Source organism: Microtus oregoni, unplaced genomic scaffold (assembly GCF_018167655.1).
Source record: "Microtus oregoni isolate MIOR12 unplaced genomic scaffold, Mior012 000044F_ref0000062, whole genome shotgun sequence".
Classification (NCBI taxonomy): Eukaryota; Metazoa; Chordata; class Mammalia; order Rodentia; family Cricetidae; genus Microtus; species Microtus oregoni.
This window is the reverse complement of record NW_024543218.1, coordinates 19,312,160-19,328,025: the sequence shown is the minus strand read 5'-3', so window position 1 is coordinate 19,328,025 and position 15,866 is coordinate 19,312,160. Positions and strand designations below refer to the sequence as shown.

The window sequence follows — 15,866 nt, the reverse complement described above, 5'->3', positions numbered from 1 at the left end:
AAGACACTGGCATGCATTTTGTCATAAGCAACAGGCCACACATCTAAAAGATGCCAGTACTCGTGTCCAGAACTTTCTCTTTTGAAAAGTATTTTCTCAGCTTTTTTGCAGTCTTTTTTAAAGCCCTGTTTGTATAGAGAGTGGGTTTGGGAAAGAGGGAGTAGATAAGAATCACAGCATTTATCTCCAGCACAATACAAATCCAGTTTTCCTCCCACTATACGATATGCCTTAATTCCGATTTTGGACTCATGCTAAAGAAACAGCGTTTGCGGAGCGAAGGGGCAGCCTGTGCTGCTGACGGGGTGTATCTGATGCACTCTGGGCTCCTCCCTGAGAGTGACCGGCGCCTGTGCTTTGTTTCCACACGGAAAAGGAGCTCATCGCCCTGGGGATCTGCAACTCCATCGGATCGCTCTTCCAGACCTTTTCAATCTCGTGCTCCTTGTCGCGAAGCCTTGTTCAGGAGGGAACGGGAGGGAAGACGCAGGTGCGTACACGGCAGGCCTCCGAGAACTGGCGGTCTAGACGGTGACGTGACGCAGGTGCGTACAGGACAGGCCTCCGAGAACTGGCGGTCTAGACAGTGACGTGACGCAGGTGCGTACATGGCGGTCTAGACGGTGACGCAGGTGCGTACATGGCAGTCTAGACCGTGACGCAGGTGCGTACAGGACAGGCCTCTGAGAACTGGCTGTCTAGACGGTGACGTGACGCAGGTGCATACATGGCGGTCTAGACGGTGACGCAGGTGCGTACACGACAGGCCTCCGAGAACTGGCGGTCTAGACGGTGAGTCTCTTGGTTCTGTTCTGAAATCAAATAAAAAAGCTACCTGCAGAGCCATGCTCCAGTGAGCTGTGTCACAAGCCAGAGGAAGGCATGATTGGTCGAAGCAAATCATACACGCACGCACACGCACACACACGCACACATATGCACACACACGTGCACATACACGTGCACATACGCAAACACGCGTGCACACACATACACGTGCACATACGCAAACACGCGTGCACACACATACACACGTGCACATGCATATGCACAAACACAAGCACATATGCGTGCGCACACATGCACATATGCACACACATATGCACATACACGCACGCACAGAGAAACATGCACATACATGCACACATGTATGCACACACACACACACTCGAATCTATAGGAAAGAGGTACATCCTCCCATTAAATTGGAAGTTACACGACACTCCACCTGCTACAGTAAACCTTAAATGTTCAGACATGAGATTTTTCTGCCAGCCAGATACTGAGTCTGACCATGACACTAGCTCCATCCAATGATGGAAATGTTTATTCTTTGTACCAGGAGCAACACGTGGCTCTCGAGTACCTGAAATGTGGCTATGCACCCAAGACCTTTCATTTTAATGTTTAAAAACTGAACTCATGACATGGGATGGGCAGCTGCCATATTGGACAGCAAATGCTAGACTCTGTCCCTGGTCTCAGGTTGGCTTCCAACGCCGTTCTCCACCTCTGACGAGCTTTTGGCCGGATGTTTCTGTAATTCAGTTCTGTTTAAAAGCCCTAAGAGGAACTCACTGTCTAGGAGGGGGGAAGGGTATGAGTCTGAGGTAAAGAGCTAGTGTAGGACGTCTATGAGATGCTTTGGAAGAATTCTTTAAACTGCTTTGCTCTTGGTTTTCCCATGGTGAAAATGGCCAAGATAAGCCCAGCCCAGTGCCTACTTTTGACTCTGGTCTCAAAGCCCCTTCCATGTGTCTTCTCCCATCCAGCTTGCAGGTTGTCTGGCCTCGTTGATGATTCTGCTGGTCATACTAGCCACGGGATTCCTCTTCGAGTCACTGCCCCAGGTGTGTAGCGTGGGCTTGGTGGGAGGGAGTTCACGCTGTTCCGTTCATGTTCTGTGGCTGTCTTGGGGGGTTGGGCTTTTCTTCTATTCACTGGAACCTCAGCAGGGCAGTAGTGGCGCCATAGCAAGGACCCGGTCCTGCCCTTCACCTACCGACAGCTGCACATCCTTGACCTCCTGGCCAGTGTCCTCATCTGCAAAGGAACATTTGGGCTGGCTGACCCCCAAGACACCTTCTGCCTTTGACCCTCAATGGCCTTACATTTTCATTAAAATTCCGAGATGACCTACAACAGTTCGTTTATTTGCTGGTTGTATTTTATCTAAGAGAAATCAGGAAAAAAGAATGAAGTCATGAGGAGGAAGACTATAGACGAAATAATTCCTGTGGCTGCCAATTTTATCCTGGACCTCTTAGCTGTCGTGCAGATTTTCTGGTAGGGCACACACCTGGTTTTCTAGGACCAACTTTAAATGACCACATGCTGGAAATCCTGGTGCCCACAGCTTGGAAGGTGCCCCGAGTGCCCCATAAAGCTAGGCGGGACAAAGGGGCGGAACGGGCAGAGAGAAGGCAGTGAGAAGTCAGCAACAGAGGCCCTGTGGTCCCCACCGGAGAGACAGGGACGACTGTGCTGTGTTGCAGGCTGTGCTTTCGGCCATCGTGATCGTCAACCTGAAGGGGATGTTTATGCAGTTCTCAGATCTGCCCTTCTTCTGGAGAACCAGCAAAATAGAGCTGGTAAGTAAAGGGGGTTGTGCGTTAGAGGTCAGCAGCTACCAGCAGCGTGAATAAACGCGTGAGAAAGACATCAATGCCGTGGATTTGTTATTCGGATGAGGCGTGCATGTGTGCGCGCGCGTGCATGCCTGCGTGTGTTTCTTATGGAATTATTAACATGATTCTCTAGAAGCCTTTCGGCTTTCCTTTAGACCATCTGGCTTACCACCTTTGTGTCTTCCCTGTTCCTGGGGTTGGATTATGGACTGATTACGGCTGTGATCATTGCTTTGCTGACTGTGATCTACAGAACACAGAGGTGAGTGCCCAGCTGACGCGGTGCAAGTGTCCTGATGTTGTCTTTCACTCTTTGGGGGCCTTCCATGCAGCCCTCAAATAAATACACACAGGGACTTATTACTACTTATAAATGCCCAGCCTTAGCTTGGCTTATTTCTAGCCAGTTTTTCTTAAATTGTCTCATCTACCTTTTGCTTCTTGGCTTTTACCTTTCTCTATTTCTGTACATCTTTCTATACTTCTTCCTCCATGGCTAGCTGGCTGTTTGGCTGGGTGACTGGCCCCTGAAGTCCTCCTCTCCTTTTCTTATTCCTTGATCTTTTCTCCCTTTTTCTCCTATTTATTCTTTCTGCCTGCCAGCCCCGCCTAGCCTTTCTCCTGCCTCGCTATTTGGCCATTCAGCTCTTTAATAGACCATCAGGTGTTTTAGACAGGCAAAGGATCACAGCTTCACAGAGTTAAACAAATGCAACATAAAAGAAAGGAACACGGGGCTGGAGAGATGGCTCAGTGGTTAAGGGCATTGCCTGCTCTTCCAAAAGTCCTGAGTTCAATTCCCAGCAACCATATGGTGGCTCACAACCATCTGTAAAGAGGTCTGGCGCCCTCTTCTGGCCTTCAGGCACATACACAGACAGAATATTGTATACATAATAAATAAATATTAAAAAAAAAAGAAAGGAACACATCTTTACATCACTAAGCAAGTGTTCCACAGAATAAGCAAATAAAATACATCGTAAAATACTTCTCCACCACTGTGTTCTTCACCACAGCTGAAGTTCCCATGTGGCTAGAAGAAGAGACTCACGATAGGACACAAATCTGGCATGTTCAGGGCCCTGGATTCAAGCCCCAACATTGAAGGGGCAAGGGGGATTAAAAATAATTCCATACAGTTGTGTGAGATGCTCTCCTATGCCACGGTTGAAGGAGACCCGGCAAGGGTCTTATTCTGAGAGCCTGAATGCTACCTTCGTTCCTGCTTGCTCCCACTCTTCTGAGTCCATCACGGTTCGTCAACACCATGGCGCTAACCAACATGGCGCCTGCTTGCTCCCCCTCTTCTGAGTCCATCACGGTTCATCAACACCGTGGCGCTAACTCTGCGCCTGCTCTCACAGGTTCTAGCTGCCCCTCCGCTCTGAGCTTCCGGGCTCTGTCATCCCTTCTTCCTGCTGAGAAACTGGGTCATCTGGGGAAGGCATAGAACAACCTTTCAAAACAAGAGCTTCACATGTGAATAAGGGGAGCAGAGATGTAGGCACCTTACAGTGGTACCACCCACTCAGCTTAGGGCAGTGTCCGTCCCACCTGTCATACACAGGTCAGAGGTCAGTCTGCCTGTAGTGACAAGTCACAGGATGGTCCTTTAAGTTTTGAAAGCCCCTTGGTGTGGGATTATTGGGGGATGTTAACCCTTTGCCTGCAAAACAACAGATGCTCCTGCTGTCTAGGTAGGAAGAGAACATTTTCACCATTGAAATGACATAAAGAAAAAACGTGTGGTCTCATTTGAGAACGGAGTTGACTACTTTAATTAACACATTTTATTGTATGTGTGCAAGTGTCTTTGCCTGTGTGTACATCTGTGCACTGTGCACACACCCAGTGCCTACGGAGAGCAAAGAAGGGTGTTGTATCCCCTGGAATGGGAACTGTGGACAGTTGAAAGCTGACTTACCGGTGCTGGGAATTGAACCAGGGGCCTCTAGAGGAGAAGCAAGTGCTCTTAACGACTGAGCCAACTCTCTCCTGCCCCTGCTGTCCATTTTTTCTTAAAGAAGTTTCCCCCAATGTTATACAAGCTCTTACTGGAATATAGAGGAGCTCTCTCTCTCGGAGCTCTGGTAAGTAGTGTGCTTAAAGATACCTAGGGGCCGAGGGTGAAGCTCAGGAGTAGAGTGTGTACTTTCCAGAAACAAGGCCCCAGACCAGCCCTCAGCTCCAGGACAAACAAGGTCTGTATCCTCTGACAAACCACAGGATAGAATCTGGGAAGTAAATGACTTGTTCTCTTTACTGAGTTGGGTTTCATGATTTCTGATCAACGGTTGTTCTTTGTCTTATTTCTTTAATGGTACACTTCTTCGTCTCCCTCAAAATAATTAGAATTGAGTTTTATGTCCTGTCCTTCCTGGTTGTCCTGGAATTTTGCAGGTTGGCATTTGGGAGACCATTGCTCAGAATACCTGTCTGTTCTCAGTGGCTTCTTTTTTTTTTTAATTTATTTATTTATTGTGTATATAATATTCTGTCTGTGTGCATGTCTGCAGGCCAGAAGAGGGCACCAGACCTCTTTAAAGATGGTTGTAAGCCACCATGTGGTTGCTGGGAATTGAACTCAGGACCTTTGGAAGAGCAGGCAATGCTCTTAACCACTGAGTCATCTCTCCAGCCCTCTCAGTGGCTTCTTATTCTAGAATTAGGGCACCCGTCCAGGAGCCAGCTGCTAGCACATGGTCTTGGTGTTGTCTTGGTTACGGTTTCTATTGCTATAATGAAATAACATGACTAAGAGGAAATTGGGAAGGAAGGGTTCATTGGTCTTACACTTCTGCATGATAGTCTATTGTTGAAGGAAGTCAGGACAGAAACTCAAACAGGGCAGGAACCCGGGGGCAGGGGCTGATGCAGAGGCCATGGAGGGGTTCTGCTTACCGATCTGATCCCCGTGACCTGCTCGGCCTGCTTCCTTATAGAACCCAGGACCACCAGCCCAGGGATGGCCCCACCTAGATTTGGCTGGGCCCTCACCGACCTATCACCAATTAAGAAAACGGCCTAACTACAGCCTGGTCTTAAGGAAGCTTTTTCTCAACCAATGTTCCCTCCTCTCAGATGCCTCTGAAAGGACATTAAACTATCAAACTGACACAAAGCTGTCCAGCACAGGCATTTTCCAAACGCTGGGGTTCCCTCCGAGGACACAGCCCAGAGGAGAAGCCTGCGTTCTACAAACCATTCCTAACTTTGAACTTTGGGCGCTATGGCTACAATGGAGTCTTTCTTTCACCTGAAAGTTCATGCTTTCGTCATCTTTGGAAAGCTTGATAAAATAACTACAATCTTCCTTGAGTTGATAGTTGTTGAGGTTCTGCTATGCTGCCCCGAGACAGGCGAGGCTAGAGCTGTTGTGGTCAAGAAGACATTATCCTTCCCTTCTACACATTGGTCTTCCTCTGAGGGTGAAGACATGGAACAGTGATGTGGACGATGATAATTAGTAAGAGGGCAGTAAGTGACTATAGCTGCTTACATGCCTAGCTCTTTGTGAAAGTCAATGGTCTATGTCTTTCCATCCACACAACCCAAGGACTCAGCATCCCCATTCCACAGGGTGGCTGGGAACCTTAGTCCACAGCCTGTGATGAGACAATGATTCACATGTGGTTCTTCGTGGATCTAGAGGCTGGTTCTTCTTGTTTGTTTTTGGGGACATGATTTCTCTGTGTATCACTGGCTGTCCTGGAACTCACTCTGTAGACCAGGCTGGCATCCAACTCAGAGATCCGCCTGCCACTGCCTCCCAAGTGCTGCACACCACCACTGCCCAGCTTCAGAGGCTGATTCGTAGGAACTTTATCATCTTCATCAAACTAGAACACATAGTTATGCGTGCTGCAGGAGGTGCGGCAGGCTCCACAATCAGCAAAGAAAACCGATGGATGTTTATGAAAAGAGACTTCTTCACTCTGGGTACGCACTGACCTCTGCTGGGATCAGGAGGATCTAGACCTGTACAGAAAGGGTGCCCGAGCACTCCAGGGGTCAGGGCAACTCTTTCCTTATTTACCAATTGAACTGCTCCTTTGTTCTCTCTACAGCCCGAGCTACAAAGTCCTGGGGCAGCTCCCTGACACCGATGTATACATTGACATAGATGCGTTTGAGGAGGTAGGACCATTCTCTGATACCTACCTGAGTGTGAGCATGTGGCGGGAAGTGTGTCTACCTATGGGGAAGGAGAGAAGGGGAGACATCTGTTTCACTGTCTGGACGTCTGAACTCCGTTTTGTACTCTATTAATACCTAATATACCTGAGGTGTATGAATTACCCCACTCCCTGATATTCGTTTTTAATAAGAGTGGATCTATAGAGTACGAACCCTATGGCTGAGGATATCTTGTGTGCACATGGCTTTCTTTTGATGAGTTCAAACCAACGGAGAAATGCCAGTGTTAGTCATGCTAAGACCTAGACGGAGGGATGGCGGCCCTCGCCCACTTCATCTTCAATAGTTAGATAGAACCTCAGCGTTCTTTGATTTTGATGTTCTTGTCATCTGCAAAATCTCAAGGACTTTATAAAATCTTTGAAAGCTATTTTATTTGTTTTCTGCTTGGGGAAAGACTGATATACACTGTAAGCTGTTGGGAAATGAGCCTGGTGTCAGAATAGACATTTCTCTATTCATTACTAAACTCTAACTAGCATCTTCGGGTTCCATGAGGCTTCTGGAGAAAAAATTCACTCTGCTTGAGTTGATTGTGGATCCAACCAAGTGAATCTGTGTTCACCTCGTTGGCCTGCACTCCCCATCTGGCAATAGCCTAGCATTCTTCTCCGTTTTCTTTCCTCCTCTGAGCGATTTTTCCAGCTCTTCCTTGTGTTTAGTAGTTTTTAAAAAAAGAAGCCAAGATTAACTCATAAAATAAATAGAAGAATGTGTGTTTTCTAAGCTTTCAAATGAGGCGTGGCAGTCAGTCCTGTGGTCCCGGTTCTTCGTGAGGTGGAGGTGGGAGGGTGGCGTCAGCCCAGGAGAGGAGGCCAGGCCTGGGTAACAGAGCCTCACACGAAGCCTTTACTTTGTAAGTCTCCTTTTGAGTTTTTGTTGAGTGATGTAACTGTGAAGCGGGCCCTTCACACTTTCTGTTGTCAAGGGCCTTCTTTCTGTTTCATCTCCATGTTGGAGGAGGGAGCTGACCACAATCTTGATTCTGAAATATACCCAGCTGTTAAAATAGTTAATGTTTTTACCTCTCAGGTGAAAGAAATTCCTGGAATAAAAATATTCCAAATAAATGCCCCAATTTACTATGCAAACAGTGACTTGTATAGCAACGCACTAAAAAGAAAGGTGAGCGCCTTTTTGATTATTCATTAAGAGTGATAAATAAGGGTAAACACAAAATTTTAATTTTTTAAATTAAAAACTAAAAGTTGATCGTTTCTGAGGAGGGCGTTGTGGGTTGGAAGAGGAAAGAATTGCTTCTCGACCTAGAGTGAAATATACAAAAAATTCACTATAGTAAGCTTTTTGGGTTTGTTATTTGTTTTGTTTTGTTATTTTGTTTTTCAAGACAGGGTTTCTCTGTGTAGCCCTGGCTGTCCTGGACCTCACTCTGTAGACCGGCTGGTCTTGAACTCAGAGATCCACCTGTCTCTACCTTCCAAGCGCTGGGGTTAAAAGTGTGCACGACTACCGCCCAGCTATTTTATTTTATTTTTTTTAATTTATTTATTTATTAAGGATTTCTGCCTCGTCCCCACAACCGCTTCCCATTTCCCTCCCCCTCCCCCGATCAAGTCCCCCCCCCCCATCTGCTCGAAGAGCAATCAGGGTTCCCTGACCTGTGGGAAGCCCAAGGACTGCCCACCTCTATCCAGGTCTCGTAAGGTGAGCATTCAAACTGCCTAGGCTCCCACAAAGCCAGTACGTGCAGTAGGATCAAAAACCCACTGCAATTGTTCTTGAATTCTCAGTATTCCTCATTGTCCGCTATGTTCAGCTAGTCCAGATTTATCCCATGCTTTTTCAGACCTAGGCCAGCTGGCCTTGGTGAGATCCCAATAATCCAAAGACAAACACATAGGCATCCTCCTGAATATTAACCTTCATCAGGCGATGAAAGGAGACAGAGACAGAGACCCAAATGGGAGCACCGGACAGAAATCTCAAGGTCCAAATCAGGAGCAGAAGGAGACGGAGCACGAGCAAGGAACTCAGGACCACGAGGGGTGCACCCACACACTAAGACAATGGGGATGTTCTATTGGGATCCCGCCCAGCTATTTTAAACAGTTCTAAGTGCACCCTGCGGTGTCTGTCGTCAAGCACGTTGCCATGGTTACGCAGCCATCAGCTCATTCCTTTGTCATGTGTATTCTTTAAACAAATGGGAAGGCAGTCTCACTCTGAGGTCCCTGTGGGCTGTGGTCCCAGCTCAGCGTTCATTACCCACAAGGACTAGCGCACGAATCTCACAAGTCCACATTTAGTAAATACCACTTGTTTTTCCAAGTTCTTTAGTGTCTGCTAGTCTTGACTAAAGAGTCAGACCAAGGGGCTGGAGAGATGGCTCAGTGGTTAAGAGCATTGCCTGCTCTTCCAAAGGTCCTGAGTTCAATTCCCAGCAACCACATCGTGGCTCACAACCATCTGTAAAGAGGTCTGGCGCCCTCTTCTGGCCTTCAGGCATACAGACAGAATATTGTATACATAATAAATAAATAAATATTTAAAAAAAAAAAGAGTCAGACCAAGAAAATAACTAAGGGCTGTCACTCAGTTGAGGGCATCTGAGGGAAAGGTTGGGAAGATAACGTGGCCCAGCATGCAGTTGGCCAGGGTGAAAGAACTGGGGATTTAGTGGTGTTCGCGTGGGTTCTTGGGACTAATGAAGTGTAACTCTGCCTACCTTGTCTTCGCAAAGACTGGCGTGAACCCGGCACTCATAATGGGAGCGAGAAGAAAGGCCATGAGGAAGTACGCAAAGGAAGTTGGGAATGCCAACCTGGCCAATGCGACCGTTGTCAAAGTGGTAAAAGATCTTGTAATTTCTCTTTTTCTCTTGATCTGCATGTCTTCCCTCTTTAACCATGTTAAAATCTAAACATGGCATGAACTTGCAAACATGGGGAAGGCTCTAGGCTTCCTCTATATAAATACATCGCAAGGCTGGGTGAGCTGGTGCCCATCAGGGGGCAGAGGCCAGCCTGGGATGTATGAGGTCCTGTCTCAAAAGCAAAATAAACAAGACCGTGATACAGTCAGTTATGAGGATGCTGATGAAATAAGCCATGAGAGCATTGTTTGAAAAGTTAAAATAACACAGGACCTTAATAAATTTGACACTATACTTTGTTCAGCTGATGATTCAAAACCCAAAGACTAGGGTTTTTTGTTTGTTTGTTTGTTTGTTTGTTTATTATGTATACAATGTTCTGTCTGCATGTATGCCTGCGGGCCAGAAGGGGGCACCAGACCTCATTCCAGATGGTTGTGAACCACCATGTGGTTGCGGGGAATTGAACTCAGGACCTTTGGAAGAGCAGGCAATGCTCTTAACTGCTGAGCCATCTCTCCAGCCCCAAAGACTAGTTTTTTGCAGTTAGACTTCTGGTAATGTGGCCCATCAGGCTGACATCAATAGGGACTATTTTCTAAGTTGGAGGGAAAGTGGGAACAATGACTGAGAAGAATAGTGTGTACAGACTAGAATCTGAGGAAACTTAGCTAAATCTGAATAAATACACATACTGAGTTTTGAGAACACGTGAATTTATTTTCCATTATAAAATTTTCTTATAGAAAAAAAAAGTCATAGATTAGAAAATCCATGACTTACGGTGCTGGGGAGGTGGCTCAGCAGTTAAGAGCGTTAGCTGCTCCTCCAGAGATTTTGGGTTCGACTCAGCACCCACATGATGGCTTGCAACTCCAGTCCCAGGGGTATGATGGCCCCTTCTGGCCCTTGTGGGTACTGCACGCACATGGTGCACAGACATACACGCAGACATGTCACTCATATGCATAAATAGTTAACTTTAAAACATAAAGGAGAAGATGTATGGCCTCAATTTTGACACAGGATGCAGAGGTGGATGGAGAAGATGCCACGAAGCCCGAAGAAGAGGATGATGCAGTAAAATACCCCCCAATAGTCATCAAAACAACATTTCCTGAAGAGATGCAGCGATTTATGCCCCAGGGGGAAACTGTTCACACTATCATCCTTGACTTTACCCAAGTCAATTTTATCGATTCCGTCGGAGTGAAAACTCTGGCCGGGGTAAGTACCACCTGGAACAAGTCATCCAGTGTCTGTCCACCCAGCTTTCCGCCCGTCACCTCAGGGGCAGGGACCAGAGCCCCTTGTCTGTCAGTTCTTACTTTGTGGATGCTTTTGAAACTTCTGGTTATGGACATTTTTTAATGTAGAGTAAAATCTAATGATCTTCATGTACGGCCCTCACTCAGCTGCAGCAATTAACAGTTTATGGCCAGTCTGCCTTCATGAATTCCCAACACTACATCCTAAATGTCCCATTATCTGTTCATAACTTAGTATCTATCTCCATAATATTTATTTAAAAACCATTATCATACTACCTTTATTACACCAAAATAAACTTTAATAATGCTTTGATACTCTTAGTTGCTGTTGGCATGGAAACCAAATAGGTACAAAATTACTTTAGCTTATTAGCCTAAAGGTGCGTAATTGCTGAAGCTAAGAAGCCTGAGTAAATGAACCTGAGCATCTCGTATCTTTAACCCATATCAGTGGAAAATGACTTGCACGTGAAGCAGGGCCAAGAAAAGTTAAACTTGGTTTCGATATCGTTACAGATCGTGAAGGAATACGGAGATGTCGGGATTTATGTGTACTTAGCCGGATGCAGCCGTGAGTACACCTTAGGATGGGAAAGCCTTTTTATTTTAGATTTATTTTATGTGTATTGGTGCTTTGCCTGCATGTATGGACATGTACCATGGCCGCAGGGGTCAGAGGAGGGATCAGAACCTCCAGAACTGTAGTTATGAATTGTTGTGAATCATTGTACTGATGCTGGGATCCGAACCTGGGTCCTCTGCAAAGGCAGTGCCTGTGGCTCATGAGCCATTTCTCCAGCCACCAGATGGAGAAAGTTTTAATATTCTCATTTTTGGTGGTTGGGTGGCTGGTTGGTTTTTGTTTTATTTTGTTTTGTTTTTAGAATTAACTACACTTGTCATTTTTCCCTATAATTTAAACTTTTCTATAGACTGAAACAAAAAACACTCCTCTGAAAAATCACCATAAAGTCAGTTTTGAAATCAGTTAGCTGCAGGTGTTGAGACGGCCTTCTGGCCTAGAGCTACTACACACAAGTCATGATTCTGTCGGTCTTTCTGCTGGTTAGGACTTCCATCCAGTGGAATAGCTTTCCTGCTGCTTTTGTTTTATATTGTATCTTGGTTGAGAAGGTGCTTAAAATCCACACAAAGACATCGTCATTATTATTAATCTGTGAAGTCGGCAAGAACACGAACCCAAGTAGCACATGTCAAAGGCGCCTGGCAGAGAACAGATTCTCACAGAGGAAGCAGTGACGTTTAAAATGGAGCAGCCCCCATCGAGGGCAAACAGACAACAGCTTATGAGTTACAAATTCAGCCGATGCGCATCTTCCTGTAGACACCCAAATGGCACATGCCATTTGTCCATTACCTCATCATCTATATAAACAAAAGTCTAGAAAAATCTTCAGTGTCAAAAGGAACCCAGTGGGGGCAAGTGTGAAGGGTCTTTAACACCAGCCTTCAGGAGGCAGAGGCAGAGAACTCTGAGTTTGAGGCCAGCCTGGTCTACAAGAGCTACTACACACACACACACACACACACACACACACACACACACACCAAAGACAAAAACAAACCGTGGAATGTGAAATATGTTTCTTTTCTTTGTATAGCACAAGTGGTGAATGACCTCACTCGCAACCGGTTTTTTGAAAATCCCGCCTTAAAAGAGCTTCTGTTCCACAGTATCCATGATGCAGTCTTAGGCAGCCAAGTCCGAGAGGCAATGGCCGAGCGAGAAACCTCAGCTCCCACTCCCCAGGACGACATGGAGCCCAATGCCACACCCACCACACCCGAGGCATAAAGGACCTGCATAGGGTTTGCGCCTCTCCTGAACTCTGGACCTACACACTTTCTCCTCTCCACCTCAGGAAACTGTAGTAGTTAAGGCTTGATTTGGAGGGTGAATGATAAGATGTATCTAATACTTGTGTTGTTTTAATCGAATGTTTCACAGATTAACTGGCCTTTTACACGTACGCAGTGACACTTCTATTATACCTTAGTGTTATCTTTGTTCTGTTTTTTATTTTTATTCTCACTTTTGATTTATTATCTATTAACCTTTAGAAAGGTTACAGATCACGTGAAACGACAAAATTAGCATGCCTTAAAATCTGTATATAAAATATAAATTACTTCTAATTTCAAACTCATATTTTTGTACTACTCAATCTAAAAGAAGGAAATAAAGGAAGGGTGGAAGGGAAGGAGGGAGGGAGGAAAAGAAGGAAGGGAGAGAGGGAGAGAAAGAGAGAGGGGGAAGAGAGAAAGAAAAAGAGAGAGAAAAAGGAATGGCTCACACCATTCTTTACACACCCATCTCAAAACACTTGTCTTGGTCATGTAGAGTTCTAAGATGAGATTTTATATCCTGCCCCCACCCCACACAGCTTCTGGGTATGGGAAAAGCCATACTTTCCTCTATGAAAGGCGTTGGGTCCAGCTGATGTTGGTGGCTCCCTCCAGTACTCTTCGTCTGCATCTCTGCTTCTGGAGGCACTTCTTCTGGTTCATGATCTTCACCTTCACTGAAAGCTGCTGCCACTCAAAGGGTTTTTGGAGCAAGACTTGGGACCATTTTCTTAGGCTTATTTGATCCAAGTTGGATGGAGATGACCACTTGTGGCCAATGCGAACTTGGAGATCTTTGTGGGCTTTGTTGGGGGGAATCGGCACCAGCAGCTTCTTCAGCTCTTACTTTTCAGAGCTGCTGAAACTGGAACTCTCCTCTCCATTACTGGAAGAAACTGTTTTCAAAGGTTTTTCCAACTCTTCAGGTCATCCAGTGGTTCTGGCTGGCTGGGGCTTGTCAGGCTTCTCTCCCGCCTTCCTGTCCAGCATCTTCCCCATTCCCTCCCTTAGTGTTATCTTTGTAAGCTGAGCACTTGAACACTTTTACATATTTCTTAGAACATGCTATCACCAGATGGTTAGTGGTTCCTTAGTTTTGTGCTTGTTTGGGAACAGACTGTCTACAATCAGTTTCCTAAGAGAAGAAGAAAGCTAAAATGTTCTAGAAGTACTGGTTTTATATGATTTATTATTACAGAATTGATCTAAGTGCATTGTAGGTAAGTTGAGAAATAGACAAGGGAGAATAAGAAAACAAAACATATCCTCCCTGCTCAGAGATGACCACTATTAGTATTTAGTGAGAATCCCTACTGATCTTTTCCAGTGTATATATATTTTCCAGCAAAAATAAGGCTCGTCTGCAGTGTTTTATGGTCCATCCTTTTAGCTGGCATTCTCCAGTCTTATTCCAGAGCATCTCCTCACACAGTATTCAGGCTTCCTATTGCCCTCCAATTTGCAGTTGGTTTATCTACAGTTTTAATTCTACCACTTTACATTGTAATTGGTCGTGTATCTTATTTCAATGTATACAGTTTTTTTTTTGTCTTTTGGCAAAAAAAATGACAGTTCATTAAGAATCCCATTTTGTGACTGTCTAGTTGCTTCTCCCAGCGCTGTTGGGCTTGCTCTGCTATTCCCCACATGACCTGCCACCAGGAAGTCATCTGTGAAGACACATGGATAGGAAGGAGTTAAGGATTTTACACCAGTACAGACCCTACATCAAATAATGCTTCATTTGTACCACTCAGAAAACCCGGAATGTCTGTCCAGCCTGCCTACCATTTACAGTGTGCAGATAAGGTCTATCCGAACGGCAGTCTGATCCTTTAAACTGGTTTTCTGCTTTGTATATTATCCATGTCATTTCTCATTAGACACTGAACCAGAAAATTGTTAACACTGGGTGACAGTCCTTGCCGAAATGAGTGGTTTCACTAAAGCTTGTCCACTCCGTCTAGCTCACTCAATTCTCCTGCATTTATTAGCTGGTCGATCTATGGACATTATGGTTTTCCCTCCTTAAACAGATCTTACTGACAAGGCAGTAGTGTTCCATGTCCACTTGTCAACTTCAAAGCAGACTTGATAATTTTTATAATTTTAATGTGCTTCATAACATTGGTTTCTTTTTGATGCTCAAAGTGTCACAGCTGTGGCCAGAGAGCTGCACTATGAATTTTGCTTTTATTGATAGTGAGGTAGCCTAAAAAACCTTTAAGGTCTTTGAAAGCCAATCTCCTAGGTGCAGTTGGCTGTCTTCCTCAGGAGCCTGTATGTTAACGATTCATCAAACAGCCCGAATACAAAACTTCTCTCACATTTATAGTTGATGTTTGCAGGTTGAGAGGACTTTTAAGCTGATTCCATTTTGGTTGTTGTTAGAACCTCAAGCTCACTGTATAGCCAAGGTTGGTTTTAAACTCCTAACCTCCTTCTTCAGGTCCATGAGCGCTGGGGCTCTAGGTGTTTGCCATCATTCCTGGCTTTTCTTATACTTCTAACATTATTTTATTCTCAGTAAATCAAAGCACAGGCCAACCTTATCTGAAGTTCTTTCTGCTTAAGAGTTGTTGGGATTTTGTTTGTTGTGTACATGTGTGTGCGTGTTGTTTGTAGATGGGTCTCTAGAATTCACTGAGTAGCTGAGGATGACCTTGTACTCTGCTAGATTTAGGCGCCTGGGCCACCACACCCAGCTAACAGTTGCTGTTAAGAAATTGTCATTTTGACTTTGTTGTTTGCCACGCCTTCTTATTGTCGCTTTATGTTGGTTTTCATTAAGCTACTGCCAGAAAGTGGTCAGGTCCCAGTAGAAGTGTATTAACATAGTAAGTTCGGTTTTTCACTAACAATTCCCTATAGACCACTTCCTTCTAGTCCTTTACGCTGGCCTGCACGGCAGATTTACAGCCAGGTACTTCTGTGTAGGCATCACACACAAGGTCTGATCCCTCTGCGTCCCGCCAGTCTGCCTTCTGAAAGAGCCCACAGTTACAGGACTTAAGCTTACAGTAGGGATTTCTGTAAAAGGGCCTACATTTTGACCATATAAGTAGACTC

At 45.4% G+C, this 15,866-nt stretch overlaps 1 protein-coding gene and 1 pseudogene across 1 annotated transcript in view; one reads left to right on the top strand and one right to left on the bottom strand.

Annotated features, from left to right (window-relative positions):
- LOC121434738 (prestin) overlaps positions 1 to 12,904 on the top strand; it is a 55,631-nt gene extending 42,727 nt beyond the window's left edge. The window contains exons 10-19 of the mRNA XM_041633672.1: positions 377 to 490; positions 1,773 to 1,850; positions 2,496 to 2,591; positions 2,783 to 2,889; positions 6,698 to 6,767; positions 7,860 to 7,952; positions 9,529 to 9,636; positions 10,687 to 10,887; positions 11,448 to 11,502; positions 12,554 to 12,904. Of these exons, the coding sequence (XP_041489606.1) occupies positions 377 to 490; positions 1,773 to 1,850; positions 2,496 to 2,591; positions 2,783 to 2,889; positions 6,698 to 6,767; positions 7,860 to 7,952; positions 9,529 to 9,636; positions 10,687 to 10,887; positions 11,448 to 11,502; positions 12,554 to 12,747 (1,116 nt within the window). The 3' untranslated portion in view covers positions 12,748 to 12,904. The remainder of the gene's footprint in view (positions 1 to 376; positions 491 to 1,772; positions 1,851 to 2,495; positions 2,592 to 2,782; positions 2,890 to 6,697; positions 6,768 to 7,859; positions 7,953 to 9,528; positions 9,637 to 10,686; positions 10,888 to 11,447; positions 11,503 to 12,553) is intronic.
- A 350-nt stretch (positions 12,905 to 13,254) lies between these two features.
- Positions 13,255 to 13,787, bottom strand: LOC121434712 (annotated as a pseudogene).
- Positions 13,788 to 15,866: the final 2,079 nt, after the last annotated feature.